Source organism: Amphiura filiformis, chromosome 6, assembly GCF_039555335.1.
Source record: "Amphiura filiformis chromosome 6, Afil_fr2py, whole genome shotgun sequence".
Classification (NCBI taxonomy): Eukaryota; Metazoa; Echinodermata; class Ophiuroidea; order Amphilepidida; family Amphiuridae; genus Amphiura; species Amphiura filiformis.
The window spans coordinates 28079493-28101625 of NC_092633.1; the positions used below are offsets into that span (position 1 = coordinate 28079493).

The 22133-nt window shown below is 35.6% G+C and overlaps 1 protein-coding gene across 1 annotated transcript in view; it reads right to left on the bottom strand.

The window, feature by feature from the left end:
- The window catches only part of LOC140154236 (neo-calmodulin-like), a 43610-nt gene extending 21821 nt beyond the window's left edge, over nt 1–21789 (bottom strand). The window contains exons 1-3 of the mRNA XM_072176830.1: nt 21615–21789; nt 17614–17698; nt 16281–16424 (exon numbers count right to left, since the gene is read on the bottom strand). Coding sequence (XP_072032931.1) covers nt 16281–16424; nt 17614–17698; nt 21615–21617 — 232 coding nt within the window. The 5' untranslated portion in view covers nt 21618–21789. The remainder of the gene's footprint in view (nt 1–16280; nt 16425–17613; nt 17699–21614) is intronic.
- Nucleotides 21790–22133: the final 344 nt, after the last annotated feature.

Here is a 22133-nt window from a genome sequence, read left to right on the forward strand (position 1 = left end):
TCATTTTCAAAATAAATGTTGTGAACGTCAAAAACTAAACATATAAAGTGTATAAATCTGATCTTACCATAATGCTTCCCCAACTTGTTTCCATTCCAAAAAGTTTTATATACTTTGGACTTAAACTTTGGAAATAATGAAGTTGGAAAAGGGGCATGTTCTCTTCCATTACTCTGCCCTTAAAGCCATATTTTCGTAATTGTATAATATTTTGGAAAAAACCTTTTACACAGTCAATAAGTAATACAGAACTAAACATGATGTTATGTTAATTTTTCAATTAATCCATAAATGTTTGGATTTAATTCACTAGGTACCGGTAATGTGTGTAAATTCCAAATGCACAAGACATTTTAGGGAGACCCTGCACAAACGCTAAAGGGTTACCTTCCAGTGCAAGTGCGAATGTACGAACGAACGAGCAAACTGAAGGACACAAGTACTGCTTGAGCTGGCTTTGTCATTGAAAATACCAGAAAACAAGTCACATTTATGATGAATTAATTATTAATTCAGACTTGATTTCAAAAAAGGGCTGTTAAAGTCTGCATGTGGGTGAAGTTAAAGCAACAATGTTTGATTTGCATAAAGCTTATTAGATTCATATTTAAATGTTAGTTTTCACTAATCACATTGTCCCCTTTAAGTTTCGAGCCAAACAAATGAGGTAAAACAAAGAAAATTGCTATTTCATTCTATAAGGGCCAATTCACAATGTGTGTATTATAGCTCACCCAGCTCACCAACCTTATTAGATTATGTGGCATGAGCATTTATCTTTCACTTCTGTAGTCCACTCTTGGGCACTACATGAAAACATAACAAATCAAGAGTAAATATATGTCTGAATTAATATCCAAAAAGTTCCCACGTTTTACTTGGCACATTTAGGAGTTATTTGGGGTTAAAAATGTGTTTTTTGTGATTTTTTTCCATTTTAAAAAATAAATACAAGGTATATATTTATTGATTTAAAAAATATGTCATTATATCAACCTAGTTATTCTGAACAAAAAAGTTAATGATGGTGAATGGCTGTGAGCTATAGTTTTTGATCTATGGCCCTTTCAAATTCTTTCAATTTAACCCTAAATAACTCCTAAATGTGCCAAGTAAAACGTGGGAACTTTTTGGATATCAATTTAGACATATCTTTACTGTTGATTTGTTGTGTTTTCATGTAACTAATGTAGGGCCGTGAGAGATGCATGCCATATAGTCTATATATAAAACCATGCCTAACTCAATTTAGCAACAAAATTGAGCATTTGCACCCATGTCTTGAATTGGTTGATGATTGTATTCATATCTATAAATTTAAGCAGACTTAGGGTAAAGGCAAACATTCTAAATTTTTTTTTTTTTTTTTTTGACAGATTCCGTGCCATACAAGCTATGGAGAAGCATTCCGCATTACATTGGATTGGGGAAAGGGAGACAAGACAAAGTCTATTATCATCATCAAAGAGGTTAGTACACTTGGGAACATCTCAAACAGTGCATGTACAGTTAAATGCAATTTTGTGTGATACACGCAAAATACACTGTAAAATATGCACAATAAATGCGCATGTATGCGTCGCATCTTACAAGTTGAATCCACGCAGAGCACCCCAAACTTCTGACAATCACACAAGATGCTAACTACTGCTTGTCCAAGATTTTTATATATATATAAACAATAGTATACAATGGGAAAAATCCCTAAAATGAACACCATATTGAGGGTTTTTTAGCTAGTTATTTGCTATGCAATATTTCTTCACAAAAGTGTTACTATAAAATTCTCCAATAAAGTGTTACTATTTCAATGTGACCCATGGGCCTCATGGAAGGACAGAGGATACCTTAAAACATCCACTGAATGGGTAATCCAGGCAAAAGAAGAAATAAAACAAACAAAACAAAAACTATCTATGCACGTGTCAAATCAGAAAGTGATCACTTAGACATGGACCAAACTGTGAATCAGGTGTCCTACTCTGCTCTTCCCTCTTCTCTGCTTTCCCTTTTCTTTGCCCACTCTATCCTTCCACTATACAAGTTTTATAATTTACTCTGAAGTCTTAAAAGTCGAATGTATTTAAAATATAATGTTGCAAGATAATAAAAAAGAGATATATTTAATTCATATAACCTGGTTTTGCAAAATATTTAGGCTACAAATGAATTAAAATGATTCCTTTTGTGTTTTTATGACAGAATGTGTCAAATATCAACGCTGCATTGAAGAGTGGCGAGCTGCCTCATCTTGTAATATTCAACGAAACCAACTACATTGTAGGAGATGGTGTGAACATACAGTGTACGGATAGCTCTGCAGGTGCCTTTCTCCAACTGATTGCCTTGTAAATGTAAAATTGCCTTGTAAATATCAAATTGATAATTTAAATCTAGTTAACTGGAAATCTAGACAAAAAATAGCAAGTCCAGTTGACTATATTTAAATTATCAATTTGATATCTTGTATTATGTGTTTCAATTTGAGTACCCGCAAATTTACTCTCAAGTATTAGGGCTTGTCCAAACACTTCTTACACCTGAGCTGTATTTAGGCAAGAGGTCTACCAAGTACGAGAAGTACCTGCAACTTGTTGTGTACTGCTGGGGACAGGGGAGTGATAACCCTCTGAAAAAATCAACATTGAACTTGAATAGCCTTGTGTGCATTTTTTGACTGAATTTTGACGTCATCATTGGTTTAACACGTAATCACAAAAATGTCTCAAATAATTCCAAAAGTGTATGTATGTTATCAAGCACTATTTTATCAGTCTAAATCTATTGAGGTTTGACAGTGAATCTCATTGTAAGCAGTGTTGTTAACTTACCGGTAAATTAAAAAATGGCGTTAAATTACCGGTAAACAATGGTAAAATAAGTAAATTAAGTTAATTATAAAAAAGTTAAAATGAACCAAAAAATCAAATTCTTTTCATATTAAGAGCTACATATATATATACTTGAACACAGTCCTGTTTTGTTGAATATACCTTTCCAGATGAAAATCAGCTTCATAAATAAAGCTGAAGTTGTTAGAAGTGGCAATGGTAATTTTTTCATTCATTTTGAATCCAAAATTATTTATTTTCATGTGAAAATGTATACATTGCACTGGAAAATATAGTTTGTGCATTTTTTTCTGTAACGGGGCCAATAGAGCTAAAAACGCACCTCGGCTCGGGCGTCCAACGTCTAGGCAGTGTTGCCGTCATATTGTTTATGCTATTGGCTGTTGCTGCATTAAATGACTGTCAGCCACCATCGCCTGGTTTCAACTTGCATATCTTATTTGGCTGATGTATACATGAACAACCTGAATGTTGTGTTATTTTGAATCTACTCAAATATGTCAGTACATTTCTGTGTGAATTTGGGTTAGCACTGTATTGCCCAGACATTTTTCATTTTTAAAAGGTTGAATATATCAACTAGAATTATACCTGATTAGATACAAAACTGCTAAATGAGGTGTGTGAATATCCAATACTCTGTATACACCAATATTTGTGTTACAGGGTGTGTTGGTGTTCGCGTGTGCTAGGGGGAGGGTGGTAAATTTTCACATGTCTGACTGGTAGAGGTCACTGAGCAGTCATGTGTACATCCATATCGGGAGGGTGCGCTTGTCAGCTGTTGCATGTGTCTCTTCTCATGTGTTGGCTGGGGTAGATGCCACCTCGTCCCAGATGCGGTTCTCTTTGATTAGTCCCCGGGCCACCTGGTTTGGGAATGTTCTCTGTTTTCCTAGGCCATGTGGCTTGGGGATGGTTTGGAGTGGCCTCCGCACAACATGGGTCTAGTGTTTGTTCCTGACTGGAATGGGGGGCACGTGTGGTGGCTGACGGGTGCATCCTTGTGATGCGGATGTACACATATTGTGTTTAAATAGTGCAATAGTATATGTGACCCATTACATCGAAACAGACCACTTCGCGGCTAGCTTCATTGGCAGATAACAATGAAAGAAGATGGAAAAATATAAAGAAAATAAAAAGAATTCATAGCTTGTTTTGCCTCATAAAACATTTTTACTGTATCTGATTTCAACAAGGAAGGTGTCATTTTCAAGCTAAAAAGCAGCAGTTTATCCTAGTGTTTAAATCTCCATTTTCATTTCTGTGCAAGGTGGTCTGTTTCGATGTGATGGGTCACATATATCTTATATGTAATTGCCCCAATGGGTTGGAGGAGTCACACCTCTTGGTGACAGTGTCTTGATGCTTCTGACTCTTCCAGGCTAGCCCATTGGGTCTATTTAATTTTTGTTTCCTTATGTAAAATTGTATAATTACTTTGCTTTTTGATGTATTTTAGCTGAATTTGTAAAATAAAATAAAATAAAAAATAGTCATACTCCACTAACAGTTCACTTTCAAATTATATAAAATAAGTGCATGATTTCAACCATAGAACTTTTTCATGCAATTTGCCATTACAATGGTGCAAAAAGTAGAAATTCAAAAAAATAGAGGGCGTTGCTATAGAGCAAATCACACATGGCTTTAATATTAATGTCTTTAAAGCTGGAATACGCTGAGAATAAACCAGGAATAACATGCATGGTTCAAATATATGTTTAGGGCATATGATAAAAACACTATAGATGAACCAGGGAAGATGCGAAAAGAAACATTACAACTGTCCAGGATAAGGGAATAATTAAATAATTATTTGGACTTTAAAATGTCAAAACATTGTGTGTTATAATATTTGAAGTTGGGCACACATACATGTACTGATTTAGGCTGTGTTAACCTTAAGAAATACTGGGTGGTGTTTTTTTTTTTGTAACTTAACTGTTCATGCAAGATATATTTTCTACATTTCAAAAAGTGTACCAAAAGAAATGTTGAGTTTCCAGTGTTTCTGAAAATAATATACTATATAATACTGGTATATAAACTATAAAAGCCTGATTTTTTATGGTCTCAAAATCAATGTTTTACCCCCTTAGTATTTTTTGGATTACTTCTCCATTTACATTTCAATTGTAAACATCTCAAAGAAAGTAACTAACCCCCCTTAAATAATGGCCATTATTCAAAAGCGGGCTATTGTATTACAAATCTGTAAAATATGTTGGAAGCAGAATTTATTTCTGCGCATTTTGACACCTCATTTGATACGATAGCCCAGAAAACAATAAAACACCAGTCAATTTAATGTAGTGAGGTCCAGATTTGAAAATTGCACTTACAACAATGCAAAAACACTCCGATATCATTACACAGATTTCCTTCCATTATACTGAATACAAATCAATTGAATTTACTGCAACTTTCAATCATATCTTGGGTTACATTGATTTAAATGTACGCTGTGACATCAACATTTAGATAACTGCTACATGAGGTGTCAAAATGCGCAGAAATAAATGCATTTTACAGATTTGTAATACAGTTGCCCATTTTTGATAAATGGCCATTATTTAAAGGGGGGTTAGTTACTTTTTTGAGAGGTTTATATATTTACTATAGCTTGTATGAATAATTAAGAAGTTTTGGCAATTATGGTATTTCTGAGAGGTAGACTTGCCAAAACATTATAAAAACTATTTAGCAATAATCATTTATCACTCTGTAACATGTTTAGAAGGTAAACAATGTATAAATTGCTAAACATTCGTGTTTAAATATCATCCATCAATAAACATGTTTATGTATTAAAATGTTTAATAAGTCATATAGAAAGAAATAATGTGTTCAAATAAGTGTTTAAGTCCTAAACATTTTTTTACAATGTATGTTGTTGACACTGAAATAGCTAAATTGAAGTTATTGAAGTGTTTAGCGTATATACCAATGTATGTACTTTGTACATGTGTTTAATTTCAACTGTATTTTAAACATTGTGTTTAGTATTGGTAAAGTAAATACCTTGCTGTATTTAAAAATTGTTACAGCCTGATGAACACTTGCATGTGTTTAATTAATAAATGCAATGTGTGTTTATATCAATAAACAAAGTGTTGACCACTTAAACAGAATGTTTGGTTTAGTGTCTATTTGTGTCTGAGTATGGTGTTTATTATATTAAACATGTTTAATCCTGCAACACTAAATGTGTTTATCCATTGCGCAGAGTGTGTAGGTTGTAAACACACCCCGGAGGAAATAAACACATTTGTGTTTAAAAGGTGTTACACCTACATACATATATGGGGTGTTTAAATAAGTGTTTAAAACCTAAACGTTTGGATTTACATTGTAGGTGTGGTGTTTGCTAGAAGTATAGAAATATGATGTGCATGTATAAAAGGCTAAAAGCTATAGTTTAAAACGAAATCAATGCCCCTATATATCGCACTATTGTCATCACTTTGTAAACATGTTTGAGTATGAGGGATAATTTTTATAGCCCTTCGAATGAATGAAGAAAGAAACAAACATGGTTTTCCTATTCTTTCTGCCTTCAAACAGATAATTAGCCCGATTTTATATGAAAAGAAAGGAAGAAAAAAACAAATGAAGGAAAGAAAATCAGTTCAAAGCTGTTTGATATATTGGCCTATTATACAAAAACATTCAAAATGCAAGCTAAAATAGACAAAGCAATGGTTTGTGGAATTAGATTGAAAGAAAGTCACTGAAAGAGAAAACAAAATAAGAAAGAAATATATTTTATTTTTAATTTTGATGCAGAAAGTCATCCCCTTTACAAAGATCTTTAATAATTATCTATGAAATGGATACTAGGCACACGGCAAAAACCGACCCACTTTCTATGCTTCCAAATCTGGGTATTTGATATACCTAGATATCGAAGACCTATGTGCGCGCGTGAATAGGAAAAATAACGAGTTATTTATATGAAGCTTAAAATTAACCAGGGAGTTTGTGGACAATATGTCTGAAATAATGTGTAAATTTAGATTTAAAAAGTCCCCAAATGGGCTGAAGATAACCTAAAAGTGTGGAAAGTTTGACTTTATAAAAGAAGGAATTCGGGCAAAAGAAGAAAAGGTGGCATCTCTGATATTTGAAATTACTGGGAAATACTTACATTTAAATTACTAGTATGGCAATACTTTATATTTTAGAAATACCGTATAGTTAATTTGTTCGTGTTTCTGACAGATTTTCATAATTTCATATCAAGTAATTTCAACACATTTAAAAAAATGCCACTCATCCAAAACAGATTTAATTAAATTTATATTTCCTTAATCTGTGAGATGTGTTTGTGACAAGAGTTTACACAGTAAAAGTCAAAACATTATTTCACTATAATACCAAATAAAAATATTACAATATTAAAAAGTCACTGAAGAGAGAAAACAAATAAGAAAGAAATATATTTTATTTTTAATTTTGACGCAAAAGTCATCCTCTTTACAAAGATCTTTAATAATAAGATCTATGAAATGGATTCTGTTATACAGTCTACAGCCTGACTAGGCACACGGCAAAAACCGACCCACTTTCTATGCTTCCAAATCTGGGTATTTGATATACCTAGATATGGAAGACCTACCGGTATGTGCGCGCGTGAATAGGAAAAATAACGAGCATTTATTATGAAACTTAAAATTAAACCAGGTAGTTTGTGGAAAAAATGCCTGAAATAATGTGTAAATTTAGATTTAAAAAGTCCCTAAATGGGCTGAAGAAAACTAAAAATGTGGAAGGTTTTACTTTATAAAAGAAGGAATTCGGGCAAAAGAAGAAAAGTATGGCAATACTTTATATTTTAGAAATACCGTATAGTTAATTTGTTCGTGTTTTTAACAGATTTTCATAATTTCATATCAAATAATTTCAACACATTTTTAAAAAAATGCCACTCATCCAAAACAGATTTAATTAAATTTATATTTCCTTAATCTGTGAGATGTGTTTGTGACAAGAGTTTACACAATAAAAGTCAAAACATTATTTCACTATAAATAAAAAATATTACAATATTAAAAGAAAGTGACTGAAAGAGAGAAAACAAATAAGAAAGAAATATATTTTATTTTCAATTTGAAAAGAAAGTCATCCCCTTTACAAAGATCTTTTTAAATTATCTAATAAATGGATGCTATTAATATACAGTCTACAGCCTGACCATGCACACGCATAAAACCGACTCATTTCTATGCTTCCAAATCTGAGTATTTGATATACCCAGATATGGAAGACCTATATGAGCACGCGTGAATAGGAAAAATAAGTTACTAGTATTATGAAGTTTAAATTAAACCAGGGAGGTAAATAATATGTTAACTGCGTGGGCTTTTGCATTTGCCCACCCAGTAAATTATTTTGCCCACCCAGTAAATTCAACTTGCCCATTGTCCAAAAGTGCCCACCCAGTAAATTATTTTGCCCACACCATATAATAATTATCATAAAACTAGTACCATGATGCATTTCTTTAAATCATCTTGCATTTTGAAAGTGATAATGAATAATGAAAGTGATGTATATATAATTTAGTTTAATATAAAAATTGGCAAAATAAACATTTCAATAGAGATAGGAAATATATGATAATAATTATAATTCAGGGTTGGCCATATATTGCCAAATACTATAGTTAATTCATTAAACGAAGTGCTCTGTTGCAAAAGCCCTTACATCCACCGTTGGCTGAAATTAAGTTATTGGCATGACATTATAGTGTGGGCAAAAAAAATACACATTTTGGTGGTTGTTTGATCTTCATACCACCTTCCCTTCTGGTGATATCATATATTTCCCGTTTGGGAAATCTGTACTTAAAATGAATATAAAATTTTAGGAAAATAATTTTTGATGTATAATAGTAGCCTTGAATGTTCTTTAACTATTATAACCAAAAGGAACTGTTTTGGGGTCACTTTGTTTGAAAAAAATCATTGTAATTAACCAAAGTTGTAGTTTCGGAAATGCTCAAACATGGCATTTTGCCGGGATTAATTAAAAATTCATAATTAAAAAAGTAAATGAGATATTTCAATTTTTCTTTTTGATTTTGAAAGCATTATAGTCAAGTTACATAATGTAGTGCAAACAAATGGGCACACATTTGATTGCAAAGATAAAAAACGATCCATTTCTATAAGCTTCCAAATCTGGGTATTTGATATACCCAGATATGGAAGACCTTAGATGTGCGCGCGTGAGCAGGAAAAATAACGAGTTATATGAAGTTTAAAATGAAATGTATATAGGCCTATATATCGCTAAACACATTATTGCAATCAATTTTTAAACATGTTTGAATGCTGAACATGTTTGAGTATATTGAGGGATAGTGTTTAGAAAAAAAAGGAAAAAAAAACACACTAAAAAAGACAAAGCAATGAAATGAAAAAAAATGTGGAATAAAATTAAAAGAAAGTCACTGAAAGACAAAATGAAAGGGAGAAAGAAATATATTTTGTGTTTTAATTTGAAAAAGAAAGTCATCTTACTTTATCTAAGAAATGGATGCTATTACAGTCTACAGCCCCGGGGGGGCACTTCAATATGAAATGGATATAGGTGTATAGGGCTGGCACTTTCGCACTAAGGGGCATTCGGTGAGAGCAAAATGTAAAAAAATATGGGGTCATTGGGTGAGAGCATGATTTTTGGCATTCGGTGAGAGCAAAATGTAAAAAATATGGGGTCATTGGGTGAGAACATGACCTTTTTTTTAAATGGAATCTTTGGGTGAGAGCCGAAACAGCGCCACAAAAACCTCAAAAATTTTCTAGTCCTAAATGGCTTCAAATTTCATTGTTTTTTCAAAATAAGTAACAAAATCAGTGAAAAATGAAAGTTGCTGTTCAAATTGAACTTGTAAGGGTCTGTGGGTGACAGAACAAATGGAAAAATAGGGGCTCTTCGGGTGACAGAGCAAATATGGGGTCTTTGGGTGACAGCGATGCTGAAAAAGGGGGTCTTAACAGCCCTACATACGCGTCACCTCGAAAGTTGGAGTGCCCCCCCCCCCCGGGTCTATACAGCCTGACCATACACATAAAACCGATCCACTTTATACTATGCTTCCAAATCTGGGTGTTTGATATACCTAGATATGGAAGGTTATGCGTGTGGACAGGAAAAGAACGAGTTGCACAAAATGTTTTCAATCATTTGATTTATAGGAGAGGAGGCATATCTATCCATAAACCGTCATGAAATTTAGGCCATAAGACTTAAATAACCAGTGATATACCAGCATTAGAAGCATCATTAATCTGTTGGAGATACTCAAGCAGGATTGCTCCCTGTTCATTACAGAATGGTCATTAGAGTGGTGGTATGAACCATGATGGAAAGTCTTCTAGGTGCTAAAATAGGGGTCTTGTGGGGGAATGCTTAGTTGAAAATCCCTCTATGAAATGTTTGGTCTTATTTGTGAAAGATTTTTTTTGGGGGGGAGGGTAAATCCAGCAAATAGCAGGCCTTTCCGATAGTAGGAATTTAGAGAAAAAATGCAGTCAGTGAAGACTTTACACCAAAATGGTCTTTGGTGGGCAAATAAGAAACTTTGGGACTTCATTATTGCGCATCATATGCATCATAGCGCATGCATATAAAGGACTGGAGGTCTATGGAGATGTTCGAAAAATAGTCTTGAGATTCTCCCACTCCAATGTTCAGCTGAATATAATGAGTAGTTCAGAGTCAATTTGTTTCAGTTCACCCTATGACCATGGTCAAACGACCAAGATGTCTGATTATGCGCAGATCACCTGTGACACATAGGGGGGCTATCATCATTTTCTTCGGAAGGGGGTGGGGTCATAATTATACAGAGAGTTGGGGGAAGGGTCATTATATGAGTTTTGTTGCAAAAATAGGGGGGCAATTTTATTGACGCCGACTTTTTGTAAATTTGGGACCCCCTCTTCCGAAGAAAATGTTACCCCCGGGGATTATATGCCTATCTTGACATGCTGCATGCTGCATATTGGTCTTTTTAGTGACATGTGCGTTTTTTGCTATTTTATTGTGTATCCTGCTTTGCAGAAGTTTTACTATCCATTGGATAATATCGAACAAACACAAATTACCAAAAATAAGGCTATTCGATTTTCGGGGGGGCAACAAATCGAGTCTTTCGGGCAGATAGGGTAGGCCTATACACCAATCCGAGAAGCGTTTACTGTATTTGGCCCTCTATTGACGGTACCACAGGTGTACCAGTGCGGGAGATTTAACTTGTTCAATGAATTCATGATCGTGTATTGAAAATCACTGTTGTGTACAATTCTGTATAGCACACTAACAAGTAAATGATAGAACCCCCGACCTTGGGACACCGCAGTTTTACGTGCAGGCAGGGTCGGGGACACCGCAGTAATGGCTTAGTCGGATTGGTGTATACGTCTTTCGACGGAAGATCCTAAAATGGGTTCAGTAGGGTCAGGTGCTAAATATTGGGTCTTTTGGAGCAGAGTGTTGTAACAGTAGGGTATTGGGTGCAAAAAATATGCATGAGGAATGACACTGGTTGTGACTATGGTCTAGATCTATAGACTGCATGAATCTCATGTATTAGGAGCATTTGCCTAAAAATGGTGTCGGGGAGGGCACTAGTAATATGAGGTCTCATACGGTGGGGTAAACGGGCCAAAAACAAAAAACACACCAAAAAACAGGGGGGTCTTTAGGTGTGCGCATAATGCTCCAATCCCGGATCATGGACATGAAGCATACAACCTGACGTGGGAGACTCTGACTTTACCTAGACTGCATGAACCTCATCTACGCCATTAATGGACATCAGGGCCGTTCCTAGGGATTTTGCCGCCCTAGGCAAAACCTCTCCCTGCCGCCCCACCAAAGCATACCCACAAAGTGTTAAGGGGGTTACCCCCTTGAAAACTCATCAGTTTTGACCGTTTTCCTCAGTGGCGTAGATGTCTTTTTGACATTGGAGGGATGGGGTTAGAAAAAATTCTTGAAGTATAGTGAATTCAGCACCTTTTGGCGGCATAATAAGCTCTTAATACAAATACGCGCGAAGCGCGTGAAAAAATTTGCCAGTTTGAAGCTAAACTGTTGAAATGTGGTGCAAAAATGGACTAAATTCGCGCGAAGCGCGAAAAAAATGCACTTTTTGGACTAAAATGGCAAAATATGAGGTTAATTGGTCAGAAACCAACATACAGGCGTCAACATTGGAGGGAGGGGGATGATTGTATGGACCATCCCCTGGCAAAATATTGGGGGAAATTTATTCCCCCCCCCCATCCCCGGGATCTACGCCTTCTTTTCTGTATCTTTATCCCACTTTTTGTTCTTCTTCGACACTAGTGTTTTCTTTTTCTTTTCTCCTCTCTTCTATTTTTTCTTCTTTCCTTCTGTTTTTTCACCGCCCATTTTCATCTTCCTTTTCTCCGCCCGTTTCTTCTTTCTTTTTTTCTCCGCCCGTTTCTTCTTTCTTTTTCTCCGCCCGTGTCTTCTTTCTTTTTCTCCGCCCGTGTCTTCTTTCTTTTTCTCCGCCCGTGTCTTCTTTCCTTTTCTCTGCCCCATTTCTTTTCTTTTTCTCAGGTCCCCCTTTTCCTTTTCCGCCCTGTTTACTGTTTCTCTTTTCGCCCCTTTTTATTTGTCCTCCCTTTTTTTCTTTTTATCCGCCCTCATTTTTCTCCCCTTTTCTTTCTCTATTCCCGTTTTTTCTTTTTTCGCCCTTTTTTGGCGCCCCTCTGCGTTTGCCGCCCTAGGCGACCGCCTTACCTGGCCTAATGGTCGGAACGGCCCTGATGGACATGCATAATTATACTGACTTAATTATCATGGTAATTGTCGGAAAGGTCCAAGTCGATTTGCTTCTTTGTTTTTGCTTTGTCTTTTGAAAAACATACGGTAACATGACAGTAAAGGCAACTAGGCCTACAAGCGTTGCGCCAGATGTAGGCCTATATTTATTTTGGTACTGAATCATAGGCCTAGTGGTAGATAAAATGAATTTAAGTTTTAACTTCAACACCACACTTATTTTCGCCACGGGAACGTTTTCACTAGTCCGACTATAGCGTCTTCACTCTTCAGCAGATGGTGGTGATGTGATGATATCTCAGTTGATATCAAGATATAGGCCTATCATCACAGCATCACCATCTGCTGAAGACGCTAGTGTCATGAGCTAGGTGAGCGAAAAATAGTGTAGTGTTGAAGTTAAAACTTTAATTCATAACAATATGGACTAAAATATTTGCAATTTGTCATTGCAATGAGTGTTTTAATTTAATTATCAGGTGGTGCAACATTTTCTCAGGCTTTTGCTTTATAGTCATTGCACCTCCTCCATCTTGTTTTTATCCTTAAGTCGTTGGTGTTATTATTATGTTTGTGATTTTTGATGGAAATAAATTGAATATGAATATGAATATGAATATGAATATGACATTCTGAAAAAGAAAGAAACGAATACAGAAACAAATAAAGAGATCCGATATTCCTTGTGTCTATTCAATTTAGTGCAAAGAGAAAAATATCTAGCTCATTTGACAAAGATTGTTTGCTCGTCCATCATGTCCATTTTGTTTTCTCAAAAGTGACCAGTATACCAACTTGATTCGGTCTGCAAACTACATGCGAATTCCAAAACGACTGCAACGGAAGTCTATGAACAAATTAGGCAACTCGGTATTTAAGGACAGAGGCACGATCTGATGCATTATTTTGTTTGTATAAACTCCTTTCTAAAATTTCTCAAATTCAGAATTCAAATATTTCGAGGTCTATTTTCATCTAGAGTGGAATGACGAAAGACCGAAAAACCACATACGAATTCCAAAACGACTGCAACGGAAGTCTATGAAAAAAATAGTGATAAGATTATTGATGATCTGAACTTGAAGCCGTGCATCGTTTTGTTTTGTTTTTTGTTTGTTTGCTTTTTGCACTCTATTATATGCCTATACAATGCTTCCAACACATGATTCAATGTTTGAAATTAGATGCAATAATTATTTATGCTATATAATAGCTTTAAAAATATCATTATTTTTTAATAAATGCGGCACGCCGTCAATGATATCAGTATTTCATTTTTTTTTATTTTACGTGGTATCATCGGGGGTATCATTTTTAAATTATGATAGGCCTATATGCCTATATTATCGTAAACACAAGGACAACTTGGTCAAATCACACGTGCGAAATTTTAAACGACTACAACAGAAGTCTTATTGAACAAAAGAACAAATTTTAAAGTTGAACTGAAAAATGTTCTGAAAACTTTGCACCTAATTATTTAGTTGAAATTTAATGCTTTATATAGTCGCGATATGCTTTAATACAGACCATTGATGGGGCCATATCCGGGAGCAACGATCCGTTCGTGTACTTCCTCCTCTAAAATCAATAACCCATTGAATCTGCGATACTCTCATATCGATGATTTAGCCCATTTGAGAGACTCTCAAATCGATGATTTAGCCCATTTGAGAGACTCTCAGATCGACGTTTTAGCGCATCTGAGAGACTCTCAAATCAATGATTTGGCCTATTTGTGTGCTCTCCTTTTTACTCTCAGATCGTGGAATTCTACCTCGTTAGCTACCTGCTAATTTGAGAAAATTTGAAAATTAAAAAATATGTTGAGGTATCATTTATCATTAGCCAGTGTTATTTTTTCTGAAAATGTTATATGTTACAAAAATATGACGAAAACATTGCATTTTAGCCACAAATTAAATATTTTTCTCAGGATTTTTGGGCAGCAGCTTCTATAACCCTAAGTCTATCCATAGCACGATTTTGTTCCACATAAATTTTGATCCCGGGATTTTGACCCACTTCCCAATGTCCGACTGAGCTGCAATTTTGACGATAGTTGAATGAATGTTTGAACTTGCTGCATCTACATTGACAGGACATTTTGTGGGAATTAGAACTTTGCGTTTTTACAGAATTTTCAAGGTCCTTTGGACATTGCGTGTGCACTACAGGTCTCGAGATTGATTTTGTCGACACTGTGCCTATTGTTCTGTGTAGCCATTGAACAACTCTAATCTAAGCATATCATGCGCTTTGAGTTTACACTTTTTAGGAATCCAATGATATATGTGCTCAACGCACTGAAGGGTCTATTGTTCTATTGTGTCCGATTTGAGCGCTGACATATTGGAAAATGTTGCCAATCAATATTCATGAAGTCGTGCGATCGACACCTACAGCTGTTCAATTGGGCGGCGAGGCTTTATTGTTAGGTGCTTTTATTCATACATTGGGCGTATCGAGCTGCATCGGTTGGTCCGCAGTTATATTTAATATAGTATTATAGGCCTACAAGTATGATTTGCTTTGCTTTATTTATTGATTCAGAAATATTATGGCTATATGCTTCTCGAGTTATTAGCAAATATGTCACATTTGAGGTCCTATTTACGCGGTACCTATGTAAATTATTATATGGTAGGCTAATGTCCTTAAAAATACTACAGTAGGAGCGAAATGAACAAAATATACATGCGTTAATATGGAGTATATCATAATTACTTCAAATCCTTATATGTAGGCCTATTGGCAAACAATATAGACAACTTACTTGTGTAGATTATTGTACCCGCCACACACAGCGCACAATTTGCCCATGCTGCTGATCTGTCCGTAGCGAAATGGTAGATCAAAGCGTGTTCACTGAGTATAATCAATGAGCGCCCAAACCAATTTGGGCGCTCCAATAGGTTTGTATTGTAGGTGAACCTCTGTTTTGTGTGCATGCGACAACTCACGCACACCCTTGAGATGGACTAGTACAAAAGGTACCTCTCGTTCGTATAGGCGCTTTCACGTGACTTTCGTTTCATCACTTATTGACAGTAGCCTGCCTATTATAGCGTTAATACGCTGTCAGTTCAGTTACCGATTTAATGGCGGAAGCCCTTTGTCTCGAACAAAAGGTACCTCTCGATGAATAGCGTGTCGGGAACTCCAATTGGCACAAAGGAACAATAGGCGTTACGTAATCTATTTCCTCTCCTTTCTATATAAGCTCCTTGTATGTGCTAGTGTCATTGGTTATTGTTAAAAGGCAATAAGGTGTGTAATTGCAATATTTCCTCTGAATAATAAAGACTCTCTACATCGAACCATGGATGCTGGTGGTTCGCAATCGGGTTTGCAATACTGTTAATTTGGGGAAGGTATCTTCCAAACCCAGTTCGAAATGCTCTGGCTACATAATGTTTATGTGCAAAAAAAATCTTGCTCATTAATTCGTTTAGCAAAGATATCGTGAAATTTGAATTTCGTTCTGGTATACCAGAACCAAATTACAACACGCTATCTATGTATAGTAATGTATATTTAGTATACGAACATGATTGAAAGTTAAAAATCGATGAGCAAAAATCTTGTTTCTTGACTTACCTCCCGGGTCTAAGATGACTAACATATCGATCATTTCCTTATCTGTTGGATTCCAACCGAAATCTTTCATAACTTTTCGAAGTTCTTTGTCTTTTATACTCGATGAGCCTTTTTTACATCGTGAATCAAACGCTCGTTTAATAGCTGTAAAATTAGTAAAAATCAGTCATGATTGCATGGCCACGATTTTGGTTTATAGTTAAACTTTTGTGACCTCGGTTGACCTAGCACCGGAAGTAGTTGTATTTTAATGGTTCGAAGTGTTGAAATCTGTCAAAGTAAACTCAATTACAGGTGTATTTCACTGTGTTTTAATTGTTTAACTTTCTTCATCGTATTTTACTGTGGTTTAGGTCAGAATATAGCGTAAGCCCTGCTTAAGGGATCCAAAATGAGCGTTTATTGCGTTTCGACAGTATTTTTGTGGGACATGAGAGCACCTCAGACCTATCGAATTGCATTCTGAATACGAAGCATGTCTTTCTGATATCAAATAATTTTCATTTTTTAAATCACAATATAATACAAATTTTATGACAAATTATAAAATTTGATATTTTTCAAATTTTTGATATATAACAGTCCTCGAAGTAAATTATATAAATCTAATGATATATTCTTAAAGTGTATGTAGCAGGGAGGAAAAGCCGACGGTCAATTGAACATTTTGACCTTTCATATTGAAGATATGGATTTTTTTCCCAAAAAGACCTAATTTTTTTGGTGTTTTGGGAAAAAAATCCATATCAAGGTCAAATTCTTCAATTGATCGTCGGCTTTTCATCCCACCTACATACACTTTAAGTATAAATCATCAGATTTATAAAGTTTACTTCAAGTACTGTTAAATATCAAAAATATCAATTTTAATGATTTGCCATAAAATGTGTATTAAATTGCGAATTTCAAAAATCAAAATTATTTGATATCAGAATGACATTCTTCGTATTCATAATGCAATTCGATATGTCTGATGTGCTCTAATGTCCCAAAATAAATACTGTTCAAACGTTCATACCCCAGCCCTTAATGTCTTCTATTGTTTTTAGTAAATTCTGTATGGTTTGCATTTTACACATTTTTATTCTAGGAACTGACATTTTTATATTTTATAAAAGCTTGTAAATTGAATAACGCCAATTTTGGGTATTTTATAATATCAAAATAAAATTGAAATTGAGCTTTGATTTTACAGCTGATTTTCGGCCAAAATTTCGTTACAATGTAAAAAAAAATCAACTTCTGCAATTTTGCTTAAGCAAACGTGCAGCATAAATCAAATACGCGCGGGGCCTACTTATTCTGTTATTGGAGCAATTGGAGGTGTATTTACCCATGAATTGTGACTGTTCTAGGCCATAGAACTCATCCATAACCCGTGATTGTTCTTTAGTTCTTGAATGTTCTGGGCCTGGATCCTGAAATTATAAAGCAAAATACATTACATTGACATGATATTCAAGTTATCGTAAATACATTGATTCTATACAGGCAGGGTGTCCCCAAAACAAGTGCGCCCGACAAATGGAATGATATCCGAAATGTTTTAATACAGGTTAAATTTAGGTATCCCTTTAATTTTATTTTTCACCTGTGATCTCAACACAGATTGCAGACGTATATGGCAAACTAAAGGCACAGAATTCGCCAGATCCAAAGGTAATGCCCAATAATTCGATTGAAAAAACGAATTTCTCGCCCTTTGGCCCAATAATTCGAAAAATCAGGTTTTTCAATCGAAAACTTGGATTCTCGGCTGAGAAACCTGGATTCTTGCGAGAAACCAATTTTTTCAATAGAAAAACCTCGATAGAAACTCGGTATATCGGCAAGAATCCAGGTTTCTCGATCGAGAATCCAAGTTTTCGATCGATAAACCTGGACTCTCTGCGAGAGTAAAAAACCAACATCCCAGGTTTATCTAATGAAAACCCAGTTGTTGTTTTTTTGATCGTAAACTTGGATTTTCGGTGGATAAACCTGGTTTCTCGATGGAAACTTGGTATTCGCCGATAAATAGGCTTTTTGATCGGAAAACATTGATTATCTCCGAGAAACCTAGTTAATCTATCGGAAAACTTGAAATTCTTGGTCGATAAAGCTGGATTTTCTATGAAAACTTTGTTTCATCACTTAAAACCAAGTTTTTCGATTTAAAAACGTGGATGCTCGATTGAGAAACCGGGTTTTTTTTTCGAATCATGTGCATCGACGCTATCAAGCTTGCCATACAATATCGGCAAGGATCCAAGTTTTATCTTGGTTTATCGATCAAAAACTTGGGATTTTCGACCGATATGCCAAGTTTTAATCTCGGTCTCCAGGTTTCTCGATCGAGAATGGAATGCAAGTTTTTCAATCGATAAACCTGGACTACCGATAGAATCGATTCGATCGAATTTCTTGTTTATCGATCAAAACGATTGAATTCTTTGTCGATAAACCTGGATTTTCGATGAAAACTTGGTGTCATCACCGGGCCAGGTTTTTCGATTTAAAAACGTGGATTCTCGATTGAGAAAACTCGATTGAGAAAGCCTGGTTTTTTTTCGAATCAATGGGCATCGACGCCATCGAGCTTGGCATACATTTGATATATCGGCAAGAATCCAAGTTTTTCAATCGAAAACCTGGTTTAGTGATCGAAAAATTTGGAATTTCGACCGATATACCAAGTTCTAATCGAGAATCCGGGTTTCTCGATCGAGAATGCAAGTTTTTCAATCTATAAACCTGGATTTACTGGTTTATTGATCGAAACACCTGATTTTTTCGAATTACTGGGCATTAATAGCTTGCCATAGAATTCATCCGGAGACTGACACCCATGTTAGGGGTAAGTGAGTGAAAGGAATATTTCGTGATCCTGCATTGTCCTATCAATCCTTTCATGATATTTTTCAGTACATGTATCCACACACAAAAAATTAGTTGATTCCGATTTTGCGTTTGCGAGTTATGCATGATTATTTCGTTGGTGCTTTGCTAAGGGAATTAATCTACAAGAAATTTCATTGTACATAAACAATATGTAGCCAGAGGTTTCCAGTAGTATAAAAATCACACCTTTTTTGAGAAAAGTGGGGGATGAGGCTGTGGATCACGAAATGCCCCTTTCAAAAATAAAATAAACAAGTCCTAGACTCTCGGTAATAATAAACTTGTACGGTATCCAGGCGAGGGGGGGGCAATTTCTTGGTGAGCTAAGAAAGGATCATGAAACGTGTTACGGGACCTTTCACAAACACTTGTAGGGGGGGGGCTGATGCAAAAAGGGGGGGCTGAAATTTTTGACCCTCCTAAGGAGGGGGGCTGAAAAAATGACCACAAATTTTCCTGGGAAAATTTAGTTTATATGCTTTTCTATGGGGTTGACGCATAATTTTCATGTCAAAAAAGGGGGGGCCTGAAATTTTTGAGATCTGTAAAGGGGGGACCCGAAACTTGTTCGCGATAAAATTTTTTTACATCAGGCCCCCCTTACAAGTGTTTGTGAACGGTCCCCAATATAAATATACCTATTGAAGTTTAAATGGAACAAATTAGCGCGATGCGCGCCTAAATTTGTCTTTTTTAATATAAGCTGCAATGGGCAAATGGGCTATTCCAGAAAATAGGTGCACACCCCCTATAGAGGAGTAAATTTTCAATCAAAGCAATGTCCGGATTTCCCAGTCTGCTTTCTGAAAACGACTGGATTTCCAGTTGCCAATGTAACGGGAAAAAGCTTGGAAATCCAATCAAATGAAGGAAAATCACGAAAATGTTGAAAATGAGCTCTCAAATTGAGGATGTCTGATTTTAAACTATTTATCTGGCGGATTTTTTTGCCTTCGGGCACTTTAAAAGTCTGGATTTCCAACAGTCACGACTGGCCAAAAGTCCGGATATCCGAACTCCTCTATAGGGGTGTGCATCTATTTTCTGGAATAGCCCAATATGAGATTAATGTCGTCAAAATCCCATGCACACAGAAAAAAGGCGTTTCTCTACTCTTTTTTCTCCAATTTCGGCTCTTCCCTTTTATTTGAAGCCTGTTTAAAAAGGTCTGTATACGCTACAGGTATCGGACACCCAAAGTAGCAGGTTGGAACGCTCAGAGCTCTGTCACCTTCTCTGCATGCGTTTTACACGTGACTGCCCTACATGCCCATCTTCATGTTTTAGTAGAATTATTATCAGAATACCGTGCTTACAAGTCCCCATTGAATCAGTTAACATGGTTAAGTAACTCAGTTGCTGTATACCCTAGCTAAAATACAGGTTTACATCATCTTGCTGTATTTCAGTACACCGTGTCTAGACTGCGGAACTCAGTCCTCAATGATAGTCAGTCATTTATCTTTTGGTCGTTATATACTGCGCCAATAAAGTATCCTTACAGTTGGAAAAATAATCACAATTCCCAAACTGAACAATATTGGGGTAAATTTGTTTTTTTAATAGATGTACTAGCTAATCCTGCACATTATGACACCACATTGAATCCAATGTGACTTCAAGTAGCAAAGTTACAAGCATTTGATTAGACGAAGGTCCCGTTTTGAAAGTGACAAACTGGCCTATTCAAAACTCCACAGACTAGACATGTGGTTTGAGAGTGGTGAATGGCTAATTTATGCGTTTGGCTTTAATTTAAAACAAAAGGAACAAAAGAAAACTGAAACAAAAGAACTGACAAATAACATGAAAGTTATGAAAAGTACAGAGAAGTAAAAACTGAAATAAAACTGCTTTAAATACCGCTTCATGGAAAAAACTGTGTTGTCTCTTTGTTTTGCTTGTTGGAATCTGTTTGCGCCTTGTATAGGCCAGTTTGTCACTTTTAAAACTGGACCCTCGTCTATTCAATTGCTTGTAACTTTACTTCCTGAGGTCACATTGGATTCAATGTGGTGTCATAATGTGCAGGATTAGATAGTGCATCTATTAAAAAAAACAAATTTAACCCAATATTGTCCATTTTTAAAATTGTGATTATTTTTCCAAGTGTAAGGATACTTTATTGGCGCAGTATATGACTATCATTTGAGGACTGAGCTGTTATAATATATTTTCCGAGGAGCAATTTCAGACAATAGCTGGGGATTAGTGGGGCAGAGGTTATCTATTGAATCCTTTCATGACCACTGAAGCATAGTCAAGTCTGCCAAGGACACTCTGCACAAATTGAAAGACCACACTACACACGACACCAATTTGGTGTTTGTTATGACACCAATTTGGTGTTTGTTATGCTCCTCGAAATTAGTACCTTACGGTCTATGTCTGCACCGTGTCATTATTCGACGTCCCAATTTGGAGATTTTCAGTCAAAGCAACCTCGGCACTTACCATATTCCTTTGCGATCACTTCCTACAAGGTTTCAATCAACTACTGCTGTCAGGCAGAATATAATGTACGTGATGGTGTGGGTTTGCGATGACTTCCTAGAAGGTTCTGCTGTCGGGCAGAGTACCTGATGGTGTGGGTCTGATGGCTAACAATCACGCAATACACTGCCCATCATCGCCATCATGCTGCATACTAAACAGTGACATTTATATAAACTAAAAATACAAGGAATTTCATGAATTGTTTCGGATTTAAATGGAAAAACATCTACATCTGAACAATAGGTACTTACGGTCCTCATGGTCATTTGACCATTTATATAGATCTTGTATTATAATTTCTTTTATTCTTTAATAACAGAGCGCACAATTCCAATCGCCTTTTGTCACAGTTTATCTTCTGATAACATGAATAAACACAACGCAGTGAAGGTCTGTTTTGCTTGATAGAATGTCGGAGACGAACACAAAATATTTATTGAATATAGAATCAAGGACAATCTTCATTTAGGAGTCTAT